We start from the raw sequence: 20,902 nt of genomic DNA on the forward strand, positions 1-20,902 counted from the left end.
AAAATGAAGCTCAGTGTTAGACTTCTAACAAATTGACAAAAATGTAAAACTAGATGTGGACAAATATTAAAGCTTGAGAAATTCATCTAGATTGGCAATTATTTCACATGTATGCTGAATTTCCTTGTATTTACTATAAGCAAACAGTAGAGATTTATGACTAAAATACAAGCAGAAAAGGATTATCTTTTTCTTGAGATGATCGATGGTCAGGCCAAATCCTGGAGGCAAAATCACTTCTAGCCCTGTCTTACATCCTAGGAATGCAGAAATAGCCAAGGTGCTGGGATCTGATACAGGGTATTGGTCGTGCCTGAGTAGAAGAGGAATTTGGTGAGGTAAAGTTTTAGAACCTTAGGTAATTCGTACTTGAAGAAGGACTAAAATGGTGAAGTGAGATGAAAAGAGAGACGACCTAACTCAATGAGGAGCAAATGGCTCATTTTCACTTTATTCACACTTGGGCCAACCACTTGAAACTCATGAATTGTCTTCTTCCTCCTGGAGTGTGTTTGTCTATTCCTTAGTTCACTTCATTTCCTCTCTATTCTTTCCTATTCAATTGCCTAGCACTGTCAGTGCTTCCCTTCTCACTAATTATAATTGTCAGCTCTGAACAGAAAGTGATGCTTACAATGAAGCAGACTCTAATACATGATTGAAAGGGAATGAATGAGGTTTGTTCTCTATGAATGTTCAAAAGAATCTTAACCCACAGTCATAGAACTAAGCCATTGTCCTTGTTACTACCATAACATAACAATTTGTTAAGGAGTAAAAAGTGTAGCTGACCAATTGGTTGCATGATTTTTACAGTGTCATACAATATACTTGATTTCACCTCCATCACCCCACTCAAGCCCTATCAAATGTCACTAGTTTTGACACTGGGAAATATAATCATAGGCATTAACCTAGATGAAACCTAAAAAGAATTTTAAAAAGCTGTAGTTTCTACTCTACTAAATCTAATAGAATTAAATGAAATTCCTCTTTCATATTAGATAATGCAAAATACAGAAAATCTTTTCACCTTGAGCATGTTGAAGCATTTCATACGTCTATTGAAATTTAGCAGACTAATAATGGACCTTACCGGATCATTAGGCTTTTCCTTGGAAAGAAAGTATACCACTGACAGGGAAACAATGGAATTGATGCCAAAAAAGAGATTGATGCAGACGTAAGTGATGAAAGCCATTCCTGTTTCATGGAAGAGCCCAGCCAGCAAGTACATCCAAGAAAATGTGGCATACCTGTATGTTAATAATACTAAGGATTAAAATTATGCCTTAATCATTATCCTTTAAACAAACAAACAAAACCTTTGATAGGGTTTGAAAATAAACATTAGGGATAAGTTGGCTAGATCTCTTATAATTAGATCTCTCTTTTATGACTTTTTTTTTTACAAATCCTTTGTATTTTTTTAAGTGGTGATAGTAAGAAGCTTCACTTTTAAGGAAACCTGAATAGTTCTAGATCATCACAACTACAAATTAATTCCTTCTAGACATGGTGTTATCCTACCCAGGGAAATTTCTGTCTGTTTGTTTGTTTTCTCAGAAATAAGAGTTTAATCAATATAAATCTTACAATTTAAAGCTGAGAAAAAATAATGACATTTGAAAGCTAGCTAAGCAGACATGGAATGCTCAGAAGCTGGATGTCCTGCTTTAAGCAAATATTGGAGCAACCTTTCCAGTGATGAAGAGGAACTAAAGACAAAGTAATCCATCATCAGCTACATTGCTAAGTCAATGGATATTACCCATGCATTCAGGGCAGACAGAACTGCTATGCCCAGCACTGGTTATATCAACCTGTACTACCTGTATTGCCCTAATACAGAAATAATATAGTGTGTGTGTTAGGCATCTATAAAAATATAAATAAAATATACATGAGTACACATACCTTATGATGCTATATACTCATGATTTGTCAATACATAAATCCATACATGTACACACATTTTTCTGATCATTCTAAAGCGTCCATTTTTATGTAAATTAGATTACATATGTAGATTGCTAAGCATGACACTCGGTACCTAGTAAGTACTCATTAATGTTAGACATTACTGTTAATAACAACAACATTCATTTTCAGAAGTATTGTACTTTACAAACTGTGGACTAGCAAGTGTAATGTATTATTAGTCATCACTCATGGCTATTGAAACCCCAAGACAACTGTAAATTAGCTAATTAGATTTAGGTTCTCTTTGTGCCTAGGAACATCTAATTCTGTTCATTCTTCTTTCACTGAAGCTTACCCAAAGAGCAGAAGTAGGAGAGATACGGCGCCTAGGTTGTTTCCACTGTAGAAGGCAGGTAACTTGAAAATTGCAATGACACCAATTGAAAATGCTACAGGTACCAAGTAGAACGCCTATGGGAATATGTAAAACAAGGCTTAATATATGGCAAATATTTTTCCAAAAACATCAATAGCCCATCTAGTTAAAACTGTAACAAATTGACCTTGAAATAGGTGAAGGAATGAATTTTTATTTATGTTCCTGTAGCTTGCAATGTTCAGCTTATTTTACATTGATTTCACTCTAGAATTTGTCTCCTGCAATAGAAGGTCAAGCCAATCTCCATCTTTATAGATGTACATGGAGTCCCTGGTGTTCCTGCCTCCAGGCTTTGAGACTTGGGATCCTTTGGTGACAGAGGTTCAGTAAGAAAGATCAGACAGTCAGGTATCTTGGTATTAGATTCGGTCCTCAAAGTATTGATTTCATTTTGAATGCCACAACACTGTCAGGTGGTTGATTTCTAAGGCTTGGTTATCAATGTGAGCCACTCTGTGTGTAAAACAGAGGGTGGCGGGTTCCACACATTCTTGGAATCACAGGTATATGAACAAAGAACTCAGTGTTTTATGGACAAACAGAAATAAAAAATGTGCAGGTTGCAGCAAGATGCACACTATGAGGGAGATGGTAATTTAATTTGGGGAGGGGGAAATCTCTTATATTGGAATGAGCACCAGATATATGACAACAAATCTAAGTAGTAAGTAGCCTTTCACAGAAATGTGTACTTTAAGCTTTCTTGGCTTTAAAGCTCCTATTAAATCCAAAAGAGTCATTATGATTCTTTTTAGATTTGACTTCTTTAACAAACACATTTCAAACCTCACTGGATACATTAACAAAGTTAATTACTCTCCAGCTCTTCAAGCCAATGATCTATACAGCAACTCAGACAATTTTGCCATAATCACCAGGCAAATGGATACCACCTCCTGGGCTTTTTGCCAATACTGGCACATTTGGAGTCAAGAAAACCCATCTGAACTTTGGGACCATTTTATGCAAATGAGAAAGCTGTCAATGAAATTCATCCTTTATTGTCCCAACTAATCTTCTCTAATATGTCATTCATCAGGGACTGCTACTTCAAATTTTTTACTATTAGTTGATTAAATTTTTATAAGCTTGATTATTTGGTACCATTGGGCAAGGCTATTTTGCTAACTTCTATTTCTCCACAGTAGTGGCTTTCAAACTTTAGTATGCATAAAACAACTTAAAGGATTTTGTTAAAAATACATATCCTGGCTCCACTCCCAAGATATCGAACTAGCAGGTCTGGAGTGGGGCCCAGAAATCTGCATTTCAATAAATGTCATGGGGAATCTGATATAGATGGTCCTCAGACCACAGAGAATGAGGGGAGGTGGATCTTTCCCCTAACTATTGGATGACTGTAAGACTGATGCAAATTTTTTTTTCTTAATTTACTGACTTGTAATAATCTGAACAAGGTACGGTGAATAAAACTAATGCCTTCTTGGGGCGCCTGGGTGGCTCAGTTGGTTAAGCGACTGCCTTCGGCTCAGGTCATGATCCTGGAGTCCCGGGATCGAGTCCCACATCGGGCTCCCTGCTCAGCGGGGAGTCTGCTTCTCCCTCTGACGCTCTTCCCTCTCGTGCTTTCTATCTCTCATTCTCTCTCTCTCTCAAATAAATAAATAAAATCTTAAAAAAAAAAAAAAACTAATGCCTTCTTTTTTTAAAAAAGATTTATTTGTTTTGAGAGAGAGAGAATGTGTGAGTGGGCCTGATTCAGGGGAGGGCAGAGGGAGAGGGAGAGAGTCTCAAGCAGACTCCCCTCTGAGCGTGGAGCCTGACATGGGGCTCGATCTCACGACCCTGAGATCATGACCTGAGGCAAAACTAAGGGTTGGACGCTCAACCGACTGAGCCACCCAGGTGCCCCTAAAACTGATGTCTTCTCCCAAATCAATCATGTCTTTCCTGCAATGACGCAAGTTACTCACCATGTCATAAATGAAGTTTGTCACCCAGTAGCATGTCACACCGATGCCTGAGATGTGCTGCAGCTGCTTGGCTTTGGTCTGATGCTCCCTTACAACATAGGTGACAAAGCTGGCCGTGGTGACAGAGTAGCCCATCAGGATGGAGAGCGCCACTAAAATGTCGATTAAGCTGCTCATTCTGTAGTTAGCAATAGGAAGAGGAAAGCATCCATGAGTTTTGGAACTCTTTTCCTTTCAGAAAGATTCATGACTAAAACCATCAACAAAACAGTGTAAGATTTGGCTCTGACGCAAATAAGTCTTCCTGCGAGGCAGCCAGATAGTATCTTCTACATATGACCCCAGATAAATATAACTCTAGTGCATTGGAATTGACCAGGGGTATTTGGTAAAAAAATAAATAAATAAACCCCGGTCTCCAAGAGTTACTGGGTGTATGCAAGGAATATACAGTTCTTGAGCATAGAAACAGTACTTAAATGCTATGCAGGGAAATGGAAATGATGAAGCACTTATGCACCTGACTTATAAAAGCAGCAGATTCTGACTCTATAGAAAGCAAGCTCACTTGGCAACCTCACTGTACAGACTTTCAGAAACTTCCTTTTATCCCGGTCAGTGACTTATATAAACAGCACTTCTAGACTGACATTCATTCAGATACAACTGTGATTTCCAATTATAGTACTTTATACAGAAGCTTGACTATATGCCGAGGAGTGAGTAGTCATGCCAGATATTTCTACTTACGTGGCTTGTTCTTGGTCTTGCACTCCTGGATAGGGATGACTATACATGATGATGCCTTAAAGAAGAGACAGTTCTTTTCATTAACAGATATTCAGAAATACCCATTTTTGGATGAAAAATACATAATACTTTCCTCCTTATGCTGTAATTTTACTTTGGGGATACTATTTTAAAGGAAAATTATTTCCCCCCACCCAGTCTCATCAATGCCATACAATTAATGGCACTCACATAAAAGAAAAAAAAAATGCTTTCACATTGTGCATGGAATTTTGGGAGAAGGGGCAAGAATTTACATTTCTTATATAGCATTTCCCCTCTATTACATTTTTGTTTTCCATTTTATTCTCTCCATCTAATCACATATGTTTGTATTTCAGTAGCACTTATTATATTGGTATTTAGACCAATTATATGAGGATCTCCTAAAAAACACTGACCACCCCATCCCTGTTTATTGTCTTTTGCTGGGAAAATACTGTAGCCTGAGAAGATCCCTCCTCTTTTACTACTTCCAAAATAACTATTGTTCTAGAACTCTACCAGGGTAAGGCTTGGGGGTTTCAGCTGTCCCTGAGGGATTTTCATTGAGACATAAAGATCCAAGAGAATTCAGAGAAACTAGCTGGCTCTGAAAAAGTAGTCACTTAAATCCAGTATAATCCTAAATTATCGGGATGTCCCATAGTCAGTTATAGTTTCCGAGTTAGAAGCAAAGTTCTTTTCTCCCCTTATCAGAGGATGTTGGTAGCCATAATTAGCCATAGTCAAAATGGCTAATAAAATATAGAGTCCAAAGCCAAGCAAGAACTTTCTCATTTACTGTTCACATAGTATATGTTTATTATATCAGGATATTAAAGACCCTTTCACAGCAGCCAAATAGAAATTATTCTAAAGTTATATTCTCTCCATTAACTTAAATTTATAATTTTTACTAAGTAGAATGTGACATATTTTGACGTTGAATTCTGCAATTGTTACATGTTAGAAAAAATAAATTAAAGCAAAACAAAGAAACAACAATCAATGCGGCCTATAACTTTAATCACATCATAGGGGAATGCACTTTTCTTATCTTTTGTGTAAATTAATGGTCTCTTTGTTTTATTGAGATTCAGTTTTCCTCGGGGCCCTAGTTAAACCTTATTGCTGAACTATAATATAGGCAGGGGGAAAACATTTCTTTTATTTCTGCTTGGTATTTCAGAATCAAGAACTTACTCTATTTCACCAGAGGAATCTTTGCAAATGCATTTACTCCACTATGAAAAATGCTGCTGAACCAATTGTTTTATACATATTTTTAGCAGAAAGCTCAAGTAAATGCATTAGGGTTAAGGATGCATATGGAAATCTTCTCTGTGGATTCTATAGCATCCAGCATAATGTCTGGAGTACAGTGATCAGTCAATGAATACTTATTAAATCAAATTGAATCTTAAAATTTCAATGATGTCCCCCATATACAATATACATTAAAAATAACACATTATCTGTTTCTGTTGTCTCTATAAGTTGTCAACCTAAAATGAGATGCTTCCCATTGACCATTACTATTAATGCAATAAAGGGTTAGAATGAACATGAGGGTGGAGGGAATGATGTGTCAGTATATTTGGAACAGAGCGTACCTGTAGAACATTTGTTAGAGAAAACAAGCAAACCTATATTGTTTGAGAAGAAAACAATTTTCATGTTAAATTAACCACTAGAGGGAACCCCATGAAAATAATAGATATTGACATCACAAAGGAGAACTAATTAAAAGATATTTACTAGCATTATAGAATTAAATCAGTTTTACAGCTAAGCAAAATCCCAATTCATTCAGAATTCAACAAACATGCCTTAAAACAGCTAGTGTCATTGGGGGAGCAAGAAGGCAGGAGAGTAATTGAGTTGATTTTTAAAGACAGTATTACCATGGCAGACCCCATACATGCATTAAAAAACAAGAGAAGTATTTTAGGGTGACATGATTTCTTCTTTGAAGAAAATCAAACTCCTTCCCAAGAGGGTGGAAAGCTATCACTTTCATGAATCTACACAAGAAAAGCTATATATATATATGGCACATTACTACTAATTGCTATATAACTCAAACTAAGCCTTATTTTTAAACCTAAAATATAAATTTCCTTTTAGGGTCAATATAAAGTTTATGTTCCAGAATCCTTAATTCTTTAAATTCTCTAACTTAAAAAATGCAGTGCTAGGAACAACAAGCCTGCTAGAGTCCAGAGTGATCCAGATTGCTTTGGTCTTGGCAAAGAATACTACTAATAAATGAAACCTGAACACAGGTGTCAAAAGCCGATTCTTCAAAAGTGGCATTGGTCTCTTGTTCTCACCTACTTAGCATTTATACAGCTCTTATACTTTCATTATCTGTCACAGAAACAAACACCCTTTGTTCTGATGAAGACATCCTACCAAAAGTCAAGTGTTCCATCATATTTCAAACCAAGTTATACTAAACCCATCCGGCTTTAGTCACCATTTAATTTAACTTGCCACTTTTGACTATGCCCTTTATTGATGCTCTAGATAAGGACCATCTATCAGTCATGTTATTTTCTTCATGGTTCCTCCTTCTAGGAAAATGCCAAAGCAGTTGGGAAAAAATACTGTTGTCTCTAAAATGTAGACTGAAGGATTCTCTTGCTAGAATGAGTATTTGACTCTGTAATTTACTTCTACAATCACCAGAATATCCAGCACACACTATTCTGCCCAACAGTAAGGAGATGAAAGAAAAACAGAAGTTGGCATTTCTGAAAGATATGTTGTGTCTTTTTTTCTATTTAATAGGGCTATTTATTAGCCTGTTTATTTGGCTAGAAACGCAGTCTTGGCCAGCAAATAGGTTACTCATTTTTCTCCATCTTTATCATTATTAATTTTTAGGATCAGTGTGGGAAAATAATTTGAGCAGGCTTAAGAAGATGAAATGGTTTGACGAATAGTAATTGAGTTAGAAAAAAGTAAATCAGTCTCTTTCAAATCCCAAACCCTGTTTTGAAAACTATGTGGATGCCTCCTGGGAAATCCAATGGAAGGAGACCTGGCTGAGTTCAGAGAAGTATTAGAAAAATGAAGAGACAGGAGTCATACAGATCTGGGTTCAAATCTCACTTCTGAGCCCTAGAGAAATAATAGCAGAGACCAGTAATATTCATCCTGAAAGGCTGTTTTTAAGGATTAGCAATATTTCACATAAAGCACATACCATACGGTAAGTGCTCAATTAATGATAACAGTTTGGGTCAGGTGCAGAACTCTTTAGTTTAAAAGTTCTGGCTTCATGTTTAGAATTATTAACATTTAAGTATTTTTAATTTCTTAGCCTATATACAAGTAAATAGAAATAAAATATTTTCCTATGAGTTGTAGCTACTAGATGTGAGAGCAGCAATAAGGATGAAGTAAGCATTATCCTAACTTGATAAATGAGGAAACTAAATTAACCCGAAGTTAAGGAGATTATCCAGAATGTTCCATCTGGTGGTAGTTACCACTTTCAGACTCCTTTTAAAGATCTGTGATTTAGATACCATAAAATACCTGGAGGAAACAGGATCTAACATGCATTTTTATATGGAGAGAGGCAAAAGTTGCAATATAAGAAGCTTCTGCAAAAGTAACTTTACCGTGTCGGGCAGCATCGTATTTTGACATGTTAACTCGCAGGAGGAAATTATTCAAGCTGTTGAGGTAAGCTGGAAGTGAGTGATAGCCTTCTGGATCATACCATACCTGTTAAATTCCAACAGGAGGCAAGATCAGTATTGTGTTCAAATAAATTAGGCTGCCTTTACATCTGACAGCCCACAGAATTTATATTTAAAAGAAGAGCACCAATTTCCCAATAACTTTTTTTATCTTGGAAGATTACAACCATTCCCCAGAGTGTTGACTACACACCTCTATGTTTCCAATTTAGAGATGGGCAGAGATTGGGAAAAACATTTTGTTTCCCCTGTGTGATAGCAGTAAGTTATTAGTTACTCTGTACCTTCTCCATAGGCAAAACTGGAAATAAACTGGAGAAATCGTTAACATCTCCATCTCTGTGGGACTAGAGCTAAGGCATCCTCAATAATAATAATAATAACAACAAATGGCATCTAGGTCAGGCTGTACAAAGAAATTAAATACATACACAAACATTGTGTCCTTAGCAAAAAGACTGATAATCTGGAAATTCTAGCACTAACTTTCCATTCCTAGTTATAATCCACACAGAAGTGAGTTATGGTATTTACCTTCTCTGTCAAAAACAGAGGGTTTTAAAATACTGCTGTGTTTCAATTCAAGAAACCCAGTTGATAATTTAAAATCACACGAGAGAAGTTATTTAATATTAGAACTCTTCGTTTATGCAAGAATGTTGACTGTGTGTGTGGAGAGAGAAAGAAAAGGAACAAATGGTGGGGGGAGGGCATTCAAATCTCCAACTCTACTGTCTACTTTCTATATGACCTTAGGAAAACCAGTTAAAATAGGCCCCATAATATTTATCTCATAGGAATGTTGTGAGGACGTAATCGGGTAGTTTGTGTAACAGGTGATTCTAGTCCTTGGCTTATCACAGTTACTAAATAAATATTAGTTTCTCTACTTCCCCCAAGTCTATATATGTCTCTTACTACCAAATGATAAATATGTGAAGGATGGTTTAAAATTCCTGACTCCAATAGATCATATATGTGTGAGTCTGTGACTCTTGCTTGTTTCAAAGCATAGGTATGATCTAGTTTAAAAAAAAGAAAAAAAAAGGAAAGCCAATAGGAGTATTTATCTCCATCAAATTCTGTTAAGTATCCATGTTCTGTAAGAAACAAGGATAACCATATATGATATATACGTAAAGAAATATGCATAAGACTTTAATGTATAGCTTAATAAAAAATTATAAAAGGAGTACACCCATTGAACCATCACTCAAGTTGAGGAACAAAAATTGCCAGCATCCAGAATATCTTCTCTGGGATTCTCTGTGTCCCTCAAAATCATGATATTCTCTAAACAATATGGTCGAGTTTTGCCTACTCTTAAAGTTTATGGCATATGAAATCATGGTTAAGTGTTTCTTTTTGTTTTTTCTTTTGTTTATTAGTAATGTTTGGGATATTTACCTGCTTGTATGGAACTGAGCTCATTTCATTGCTGAAAGTTCTACTGAATGAATACACAACAATTCATTTATTCTACTGTATATGGACATTTGGGGTTGTGTTTTTGGCTAATATGAGAAACACTACTATGTAAATTTTTGTATATATACCCTGGTGCTTGTGTTTCCCTGGGGTAAATACACAGGACTGAACCCTGGTGTTACAGGGAAAGCATTATGCCAAACAGCTTCTCAACTTGATTGCACCCATGTTTTGTTTTGGCCTCATGAAAATGCTTGAGCATTTCAAGTTCACATTCTCATTTGTATGACATCCCAGAAGAAAGGTTATAATTTACCTTAGCAAGTGTTCTATTGGCAGGAACTGCTGTTATATCAAAACGAAGGTCTTTAGTCAAAGGCAACCCAAAACTCCAACCTCCATACCTATATAGAATAACAAAATTTATATTTCTTTTAATGGAGAAAATATTCATAAATGGACCTAAATTGTTTAACCAAGGGCTCAATGTTTTCTTTCCATTAGGAACACATTTAAAGTATGAAGTAAATACTGCCTGGCAAATATTTTACATTTTTATTGATTTCTCTTATCATATTTTAATCTAAAGTGTACATTATAACTAGAAGTAAAAAGTCCTTTTAAACAATTGCAAATGTGGAGTAATCATTCTGAAAATAAGTGATATGTAATCTAAGCAATTCCTTCAACTTAACTGGATCATCCACCATCTCAAAAATTATAGTATTTTAGCCCTTAAAAATACTTTTTAAAGAAGTGATTTAATACTAAAGTGATATAAGATCAGTTCTCATAATTTTTCAAGTGGCTCTGTTTTCTTCAATTCTCCAGACTTTCCCCCCTAGCTTGTCCCCTGGTGGTATATACTTTTTCTCTTCCTGGGTATCTGTAGGTTAATTGTGCCTATATAATTGCCTGGTACGCATCAGTTCAGTCTCTTAAAAATAAAAAGTGGATTTAAAAAATTCAAACAGTAATTTTAAGAATAGATTAGTTTAGATGTCCCAAATTAGGTTTGTTAGATAAACAATGGTGCAGTCACACTAGACTAATCTTGTGACTATCATCCTAAATGTGATGTTATAGAGCTGTAATTTTTTTTTAAAGATTTTATTTATTTGACAGAGACACAGTGAGAGAGGGAATACAAGCGGGGGGGTGGGTGGGAGAGGGAGAAGCAGGCTCCCCGCTGAGCAGGGAGCCCGATGTGGGGCTCGATTCCAGGACTCTGGGATCATGACCTGAGCCAAAGGCAGACGCTTAACGACTGAGCCACCCAGAAGCCCAATAGAGCTGTATTTTTGACATGCCAAGAACACTACAGTATATTGTTTATTTTTTAAAAAACAGGTTTTAGAAATGTTTGTTTTTAATAAACCTCATTTTGTTGAAAAAATTTACATGTATCTGTGTCTAGAAAATTTCTGTAAGGATATACAATCAAAAGTGGTTATATCTGGTTTTATTTCTGTTTATATGTAGTTTCTAATTATTTTACAGTGAACAGTCATTTGTGCACATTGAGAAATAAAAGAGGGAAGAGATAGAGGAATGGATGAAACAGTAGCTATTTGCAAAATGACCAACTCTCCCTCCCCCAGCCTTATTTGAGGTATAACTGACAAATAAAAATTGTAGATCTTCAAGGTATACAACGTGATGTTTTGATGTATGTATATAGTGTGAAATAATCACAATCAAGCTAATTAAAATATCCATCACCTCACACAGTTACCATTTTCTTTTTGTGTGCACCTGCATGCCTGTGCATGTATGTGCGTGTGTGGTGAGAACTCTTAAGATCCATCCTCTTAGCAAATTTCAAGTATACAATACAGTATTGTTAACCACAGTCACATTGCTCTCGATTAGCTCTCCAGAATCTATTCATCTTGCATAATGAACCTTTGTAGCTCTTGACCAACATTTCCCCATTTCTCGAAACCCCCAGACCCTGGCAACCACCATTCTACTCTCTGCTTCTGTGAGTTTGACTATTTCAGATCCCACATACAAGCGGGACCATGCAGTATTTGCCTTTCTGTGTCTGGCTTATTTCACTTAGCATACATAGTGTCCTCCAGATCCATCCACAGTATCCCAAACACAAGCTTACCAACCTTACACCCATGGCAAACCTTCGGGTGGCTTAGGTATGAGCCTGTGGCCTTGCTATACATGGACACATTTTATCCACACACAGTTAGCACAATCTAAATTTGAGATATTTATATTGGAACTAAGGCCAATTATCACCTAAAGCCATGCCCTAAAACTCTCCAAACTGGAGATGCCTGGGTGGCTCAGTTGATTAAGTGTCTGCCTTCAGTTCAGGCCATGATCTCAGGGTCCTGGGATCAAGTTAAAAAAAAAAAAAACCCTCTCCAAATTGGTGTAATCTAGTCAATAACATTTTTGTCTCAAGGAAAAAAAATATGTACAAGTTTAACAATACATTTTTTGCAGCCTAAAAAAAAAACTCCAGTGCTTTTTAATTTCTTAAAATGAGTCTTAATTTGAGGAGGTTGATATTTTTTAAAGAATTTTCACACATAAGACTGTTTTGATAAAATAGAGAATTTAACCACATAAATAATCAATAGAAAATTTCATCTATTTTTTTAGAAGATTTATTTATTTTAGAGAGAGAAAGCATGAGCAGGGGGAGGAGCAGAGGAAGAGGGAGAAGAGAAGCAGACATCCTGCTGAGCGAGGAGACTGATGCAGGGCTTGATCTCCCTGAGATCAAGACCCCTGAGATCATGACCTGAGCCGAAACCAAGAGTCGGACACTTAACAGACTGAACGACCTAGGTGCCCCAGAAATTTTCATCTATTGTCTCAAGTTCAGAAGGCAGTTGCCATTAAAATTTGAAAGCAAGATATGCTAAATTAATATATTATAGAGTGTTTTTACCTCTTTTGCGTAAACTCATTAGCAGTTGATATAAGATAATTTTCCAAGCGGTGCCCAGTGAGGTTGTAAATTATTTGAGAAGAGTAAGTTCTTCTATGAGGTGGAGAATAGTTAAATTTAGGACACTCCTGAAAAATAAAGTTAAAAATTAAGTTCTTTGATGCTTTGCAAATCAAATAGACAACGTCAAGAAGTTTTGGTCTCGCGACTTGTCTATTGCTGCAACAGGTGGAGTGTGATAACACTGTCTTCTGACTCTGAAGAGCTTTGAAAAGGAAGGCATCTTCCTATTCCAAGAAATTAGAGTAGTTATTATTTATATAGAACACATACATATGTTTAGGACTCACTTGAAGCCAAAAAGAACACAACTTAACCAATGTGCAATTTTCTTTTCACTGTACTAAGAAGTTTGATATGCGTGGAGAATAACATTAAACTCTAAGATAACTCAAAATTCCCTCGATAATTTATAGGAAAGAAAAAATGTTTGCCTAGAATTGAAAAGATGACATTAAGGGACATAAGTTCTCAGGGGACAGCAGTGGATGAGTTTGTATTGTATCGTTTTTTAAGGTACTAAACCTGAGTGTCAGAGCTCAAGTTTACATATATCTAAATCTATATAACTTAATGTTAAATAAATCTAAACCTAATCTTTACATATGTAAATTTAAAGTTATATCAAAATAAATTTTGTTTATATTGCAAAGTTGCTTATATAGTTCTATATGCACATATATGTATATTGCAAATTTAATAGAGTTTCTGTATACCCTTCACCCAGTTCTCCCCATTATTATTAGCATCTTACATTACTGTCATTGCATATTTGTCAAAATTAAATGCATTGGTACATTACTATTAACCAACCTCAGAGCTTAGTTTTAACCACTTATTTTTATGCTCATAAGCTTTCTGCACTTCCTGACCACTTACTTTTCACTGAAGCTTCCCATGCTTCTCTGACATGAAGTTTAGTTTGGGAGAAGCCTAGCATTTTTCCAGTTTTCCTTCCATCCCTTCACATGATGTCCCAGAGCCTGAGGCTAGCACCACACGTGCACTGAGAGCAGAAAGTTTCAGACTGCTCTAAAAAATGAATGCTGAATTTCACCTTACACATCAAGTTGGGTCAACATTTAGATCACATTTATAGAATGCTACTGATTCCACAGAGACACCTTATGTATGCAATGTAATTATTAACTTTAATCTTTTGTTGAATTATATGTACAGAAAAGCACATATAAGTATGCTTCTTGATGCATTTTTTACAAACTGAACACACCCATGTAACCAGAAACCAGATCGGGAAACAAAACAATGCAAGTACTGGAGAAGGCCCCTCATCATGTTTCCTTCCAATCACTACCACTCCCAAAGTATCCAGCACAGAATAGTTTTGCCTGTTTTTGCACTTAATATAAATGGAATCATATTATGTATACTCTCTTGTATTTGGCTTTTTCCACTCATCATTCACTTGTGAGAATCCTCCATATGATGTGTATAGTTGTAGATCAAGCATTCCCATTTTGCTGTATATAGAATTCCAATGTGAAAATACATTACATTTGATTTATCCACTCTACTGCTGGTGGGAATCTGAGTGGCTATTACAAATAGTATTGCTATGAATGTTTAGTATATGCCTCTTGGTGAACATATTCACACTTCTGATGGGAATATAACATGAATGGAATTGCTGATCCCATAGTTTATGTATATCTTCAGCATTAGTAGATATTGTCAAAAGTTTTATATACATATTTGGTGATTTATTTATATATTTCTTTAAAATTTTTATTTTAATTCCAGTTAGTTAGTATACAATGTCATATTAGTTTCAGGCATACAATATATTGATTCAACAGTTCCATACATCACCTTGAGCTCATCACAGCAAGTGCGATCCTCAATCCCCATCACCTATTTCACCCATTCCCCACCCCACCCTCTCTGGTAACCATCAGATTATTCTATAATTAAAAAAAGTCTGTTTCTTGCTTTGACTCTCTCTCTCTCTCTCTCATTTTTTCCTTTGATTAATGAAATTTATCTAGATTCCAACTTTAAATATTAAATTGACTCTTACTGTGAACTATGGAAAATACATTAAGAATTTCAGAAATTAGCCAGATTAAATGAGGGATTAGAAAACTCTTTTGAGTACTGGGTAATGCTGGTATTGAAATATGCAAGGATTCCAGAAGATGTTTGTGGGATCCCAGCTTTCATTGTTAGTAACTGTCTTGCATGAGAACACAATAATAGGTTGCATTTACAGAAAACATTTCATTCCAAAATATTGTGCAAAGAGTTCAAGGTTCAATGATATAATGCTACTAAGAAAATATTGCTAGATTCCTCTACTGTGGGGAAGTAAATTGACCACAAAGTCACTCTCAGAAACTAACAGTAACCTCTTCTCTTCAACAATCTTTCATTTCCCTAGTGAATTTGGTTTTCTTAAAAGTATGTTAAATTGATAGGCCCAGAAAAGTAAGGTGTGTATCTATAAAATACAGATGGCATAAGGGATGGTTGGATAATCTTTTCTGTTTCTATCAGGCCGTGGATTTTTCTTGAATGCTGGAGGTGCTCCTTAAAGACAAATGGAGTTCTGTTCTGGACTTACACATTGCTGACTTCATAGCTGACCCCAAATGGGCAGTCTTACTGTTTTCAAATATGACAATTGTGGTGGCTTTGTTGTCTGAAACATAGAACTTTCTGGTTAGAACTGAACTGAGACCAAAAATTCATTTTTAGTTGGTTTCCACAAAGACTGTCATAGAATTACCTGCCTTTGGAAATTTATTCTGAGATGGATTTAAAACAGTGACCTGAAGTTCAAAGGCAATATTTCTGAGCTGCCCTGCTCCACATCTCTGAGCTACTAGCTTCCATAAAATGAAATTATACTGACTCTTTGGTAACCTGGATAGATCTTTCAAGTTTCAATATTTATTCCTTTCTTTTTCCTACTTCACTGAAATGGAATTCCATCTTACCTGGATATTTTCTGAGCAGGAGCAAACACCAAAATTGGTGATAGGCTCCCCACTGGTGTTCCATTTTCCCAGACTGTCTTCCTTTAAACACCTTCTGCAAGTAAAAATGAGTGAGGTATGTATGTGTTCTCATGTTTATGTATGAGCATACAAACGAGTATTTGGTATTAAATTCAGGTGTACAGTCTTAGGTATAGTTTGCTGGTTTTTCATAACTCAAATATACATTACACTACCATTTTCAAATGATTTGACATTTTACAGGGGATAAGAGAGGACACTTATTGATAGAACAGTGTTGAAACCAAAGCTCACTGAATTGTTTTATTGTGGCAGGATGTGGCTTTTTGACCCCTTTCTTCTCTGCTCTTTCATCCTGTCCTCTGACAGGAAGGGGATACTTTAGCAAAATAATGCACCAATGTCAGGTTCACATGCACCATGTACCATCTTGGAAGTTCGAATAGGAAACACTACATAGTGCAAAGACAGGGATTGGAGTCCGAAGACTTGTATCTTAGTTTTAGCTGCACAACTTAGAATCTATATTGTTTTTTGACAAGTATCTCAGTCTTCATGAACCTCAGTTTCCCAATCTTAAAAATGGGATTAATAATTCACAGGGTTGTTGTGATTGTTAAAGGGAAATATGTACAGGAGAGAACTCTACAAATTATAATGCCCCTAATGTTTATTATTACAGCACAGCTTAGCCACGGAATGAATTAGAGGGGAGAGAGAAAATCTGTTCATACAGATCTCCCTCAGGGGCGGCACTTCTCCAGCCTACAACACACACCCATTCATCCACACGTGCACATGTACATGCACAAACTGGAGTGTCAAAAAGAAAGGGAAAAGAAAACGAAAAAACCCGAGAACCACTTACGGATCACTGATGTTCAAACACATGTTGTCGATGCCAGGGAAGTTCCATAGTGCTGAGACCAGGGCTTGTGTGCTTGGGTGAGAATTCCTGTAATAGTAAAGGATAGGGACAAATTTGTGATCCTCCACTACTCTTTCATATTAAAGTCATACTTATGAATAATTTGGAAAAATAAAATATGCTGTATGGGAGAGTCTTCTTAAAAACCCGAGAAAGACTCAGTATCAGGAAAAAAAAGTAAGTATCATGGAAAAAAAATCAGCACATATCCTTCTTCGGCTGCCTTGTTATTTTCCAAACATTACATACATTTAGTGGTCACCTATTGTATATATGTAATAATACCAAATTATGCAGAATTCCGACCTACTATCTTATATTTGTGAGGTCATTAAAAAGTTATTTGCTATATATTACAACAGATTGGGAAGCCACACCTAGCCTGGTTTTCTTGATTAAAGTCTTGTCATTAAAAATAAAGACCTACAATAAATTTACTTTCAGACAAACACAGGAACTCTTAAAAAGTTATTCTTTGGCAATAGAACTGTCATGTTGCAATAAATCAAAACCGTCCATTCCTTTGGCAGAATCAGGTACAGCGCCTCATAATTCTTTATTCTTCAGCATTGCATGCAGTCATGGGGGCACAGCCGCACCTCTGGAGGCACTGGGGAGATGTTTTAAAGGAGAGAAACTTACGCATAGAAGGCTGTCTGTTCAGAGGTACCGTAGAGAGATGGGGAGATCTGGATCTCTGGATAACTGTTGCTAGAATTTCTCAGTGTGCCAAGGCCCATGGCAGTGGTGACAAAGACGATGGGGAGGATAACCTGAGCAATGAGACCTTTCCAGTTCCTGCGGGTGTGGTGGAACCTCTTAATGAGGATAGCCATGATCTTCTTCAGTAACAGATCAAAACCACCCAACCTCTCTCCCCTCGTCAGGACTTTGTCTGATTAAAAAAAGGGGGGGGGTGGAGAGAAATAGAGAGAGAGAGGTTTGATACGGTTCTGGGAAACATGATAAATCACATAACAAGGTAACTTCAAAAACCATGGGTGGATGGTATAATGTGATGTGGTAGGAATAGCTTGTATTTTAAAGGTTCTGAGATGAGGTCCAGCTCTTCCTTTTTTAACTTTGGGACTGAGCCTCTCCAAGTCATAGAGTTTTATGTAAAATGCTTTGCAAATTATAAATCACTATGTACAAAACATTAGTAGTTATATACATAATCATTTTACACGTCAAAGGGAGAGATTCACGATTTGACAAATGAATATTGTCCCCGATCTCCAAAGTCTCAATGCCTGCTCGGTATGTATTGCTAATTACTGATAGTCAAGAGATAGCTTCTATCAAGAGACTGAATTCAAATAAGATAAACAGAAACCAACACATGAAACTAATATGACATAAACTAATACAACATATAACTTCAGTTTAAAAAAAAAATAAATGGCAACCAAAACATCTGCCTAGTCTAAAAACTCATTCCTACTGTGGGTAACTTAGTGATTATAAGCCTAACTGGCTCTCACTCTAAGGTGAGGTCCTGTGAATTCTCCTTACACTTGGGAAAAGGGAAATGCTCTCCTCCAAAGTGTGATTCTAGTTCAAACATTCGTTCATTACATTCTCTTTAGACATCTGGACTGATTATATATGGCATTTCAAAACTCCATTTTTACCACTAGAGTCACAAAAAAGAACTCATTGGAAATAAATGTCTACATTACCCCCAACCTCGGGAAATGTTCTTCAGGTGTGGAGAAAAATTCCCTGGCTTCTGAACATAAGAGGAGCCGTGGAAGCCATAAACTGTTGCTTCCTCTATGGTGCTCTTACAACCGATAATCCCATAGCCCTCCCTAAAATGTAACATTCTCTCCGAGGGCCTGCCGCCAAGCACTCCTCTACATGCAATAAGATGACTGTCAAGTCTGTGGATAGTTTTAATTCTCCATCACAAATTATACAGCACAAAAAATCATGATCTTCATTTAGCTGATAAGGAAAAATACAAAGCTGCTTAATTTAAAATGAATTCCAATTAAACAGAGTGAACAAGTTTAAATGCAAACTCATATCTCTGCAAAGGGGAATTGTAGAAGGAGCTGAATATTTTAAGTTAATTAGTATGCTTTTCTGTTTCTTGAGAAATTACATGTGGATGACTTACAGGTGTATCAAATGGAGCAAATGTGCTTTCTAAAAGATAATGTCAGTGAGGGAAACATTTTGACTGAAGAATAGTTTCAAATTATGAGACAAATGCAGAGGCAAATACATAACGTTTACTTCCTGAAGCAGATGACCACTTTCTAATCAAAGTCCTCAATTCCATGGGCTCGACAATTATATTCCCCAAAAGATGATAAATGAGGAATATGGCAGAGGACAACTGAGACTCCCAAGTTCCAGAACTACGCAAACATCAGAGATGATCTTTTCTAAGTTTTAGAGCCAGGCAAATGTTTAATTAAAAGTTCTGTTCCTAGAGATTTTTTCCAAGTTAAGCAAACTGTTGAAATGACTATTCCATAATTTATACATCATTTTACTATATGCTTCCTTAAGTAAATAGTTTCCAAAGGCAGAAATTAACTGTCAGAAAGAGAATAAGTGAGGATAAAAGTTATTTTCAAAGGAGCCCAATTCCTCAGTCATATCAAGAAGCACGATTTTTCAAACATGTCTTGTGTGAGGAATTGGGTGGGTGGGGGGGAACCTATTATTATAGGTTCTTAGCCATGGAGTCTGACTTCATCAAATCTGAGACCTCCCCCAAAAGCATTTCCTCAGAGCCTGAATATTCTCATCACCTGAATTGTTCACAGAAGGGAAAGATTAGACATGTTTCCCAATGAGGCCCCATAAAGAGTGATGGCTCTTTTTTTTTTTTTTTTTTTTAGTTTGGATACCATTAGTTTATTATAAAAGAGAGACATGAAAATTATTTACATGATGAAAGACTTCACAACTTCACTGGAATGGGCAGCTTCACTTCATGCCATTTTAATAATGATTTCAGTCCACATACTTTCCGAGAATGTCACCATCTCTAAATAAGAAATAATCCTTGTCATCTAGAACTACTTTGGTGCCTCCATATTCTGGGAGAAGAACTTTATCTCCAACTTTCACACTAACTGGTTGAATCTCTCCACCCTTTCCTTTAGAGCCCGATCCAACAGCTACTACTGTTGCTTGCAACACTTTTCCTTGAGATTTTTCTGGAAGCATAATACCTCCTTTGGTTACAGTTTCAGCTGCGCTCCTTTCAACTAAAACTCGGTCAAAGAGGGGAAGAAACTTTCTAAACGCCTGCCCTGCCATGACGCCGACCGCCGCAGTTGGTACTCCGCTCTGGAGCTGCCGCCTCTGCAAGAAGACCCGCAGTACGACCCTTCGGCCACGTGAACGTGGGAAAAGGCCGCCCAGCGCGCAGGCGCGCTCACTCCTACCCCCTCCCCCGCTCCTCCCCGCAAAAGAGCGATGACTCTTTTATTATACTTTTTTCCAATGACTCCTCTGCTGAATATGTTTAATAGCAGTCAGCTACCTTACAAGGTAATTTTGTCCATTATTGGACAGCAGCAATTACAGGAAGGATTTTAACTTGTCGAACACAAATCTGAAATTGTAGTAAACACCTTGAAAATGACTTCCGGCAGGTATAAGGAGTACACACCACCACCATAACAAGTTCTCTCCCATTCTTCGAAATATTTTTGAAATAGAGAATTTGATTTCATTTAACAAATACTTGGTATGTTAAAAAAAGAAAGCTTATATTTCTTTATTCCTTTTGAATTTAGAAAGAAAATGTGAAGCTGAATTTTTGCCCTGTGATTTTCTCCTTTAT

At 36.5% G+C, this 20,902-nt stretch overlaps 2 protein-coding genes across 2 annotated transcripts in view; both read right to left on the reverse strand.

Annotated features, from left to right (window-relative positions):
- ABCA12 (ATP binding cassette subfamily A member 12) overlaps window positions 1–20,902 on the reverse strand; it is a 167,792-nt gene that overhangs the window by 15,528 nt on the left and 131,362 nt on the right. The window contains exons 34-43 of the mRNA XM_027590137.2: window positions 17,734–17,986; window positions 17,032–17,118; window positions 16,143–16,236; window positions 13,126–13,253; window positions 10,525–10,612; window positions 8,700–8,805; window positions 5,047–5,101; window positions 4,297–4,474; window positions 2,279–2,394; window positions 1,097–1,256 (exon numbers count right to left, since the gene is read on the reverse strand). Of these exons, the coding sequence (XP_027445938.2) occupies window positions 1,097–1,256; window positions 2,279–2,394; window positions 4,297–4,474; window positions 5,047–5,101; window positions 8,700–8,805; window positions 10,525–10,612; window positions 13,126–13,253; window positions 16,143–16,236; window positions 17,032–17,118; window positions 17,734–17,986 (1,265 nt within the window). The remainder of the gene's footprint in view (window positions 1–1,096; window positions 1,257–2,278; window positions 2,395–4,296; window positions 4,475–5,046; window positions 5,102–8,699; window positions 8,806–10,524; window positions 10,613–13,125; window positions 13,254–16,142; window positions 16,237–17,031; window positions 17,119–17,733; window positions 17,987–20,902) is intronic.
- On the reverse strand, window positions 20,018–20,478 carry LOC118356826 (10 kDa heat shock protein, mitochondrial). The gene has a single exon (XM_035726720.1). The coding sequence runs from the start codon at window positions 20,371–20,373 to the stop codon at window positions 20,065–20,067; it is 309 nt and encodes a 102-aa protein (XP_035582613.1). The 5' UTR covers window positions 20,374–20,478; the 3' UTR covers window positions 20,018–20,064.

Source organism: Zalophus californianus, chromosome 3 (assembly GCF_009762305.2).
Source record: "Zalophus californianus isolate mZalCal1 chromosome 3, mZalCal1.pri.v2, whole genome shotgun sequence".
In the NCBI taxonomy this organism is placed as follows: domain Eukaryota; kingdom Metazoa; phylum Chordata; class Mammalia; order Carnivora; family Otariidae; genus Zalophus; species Zalophus californianus.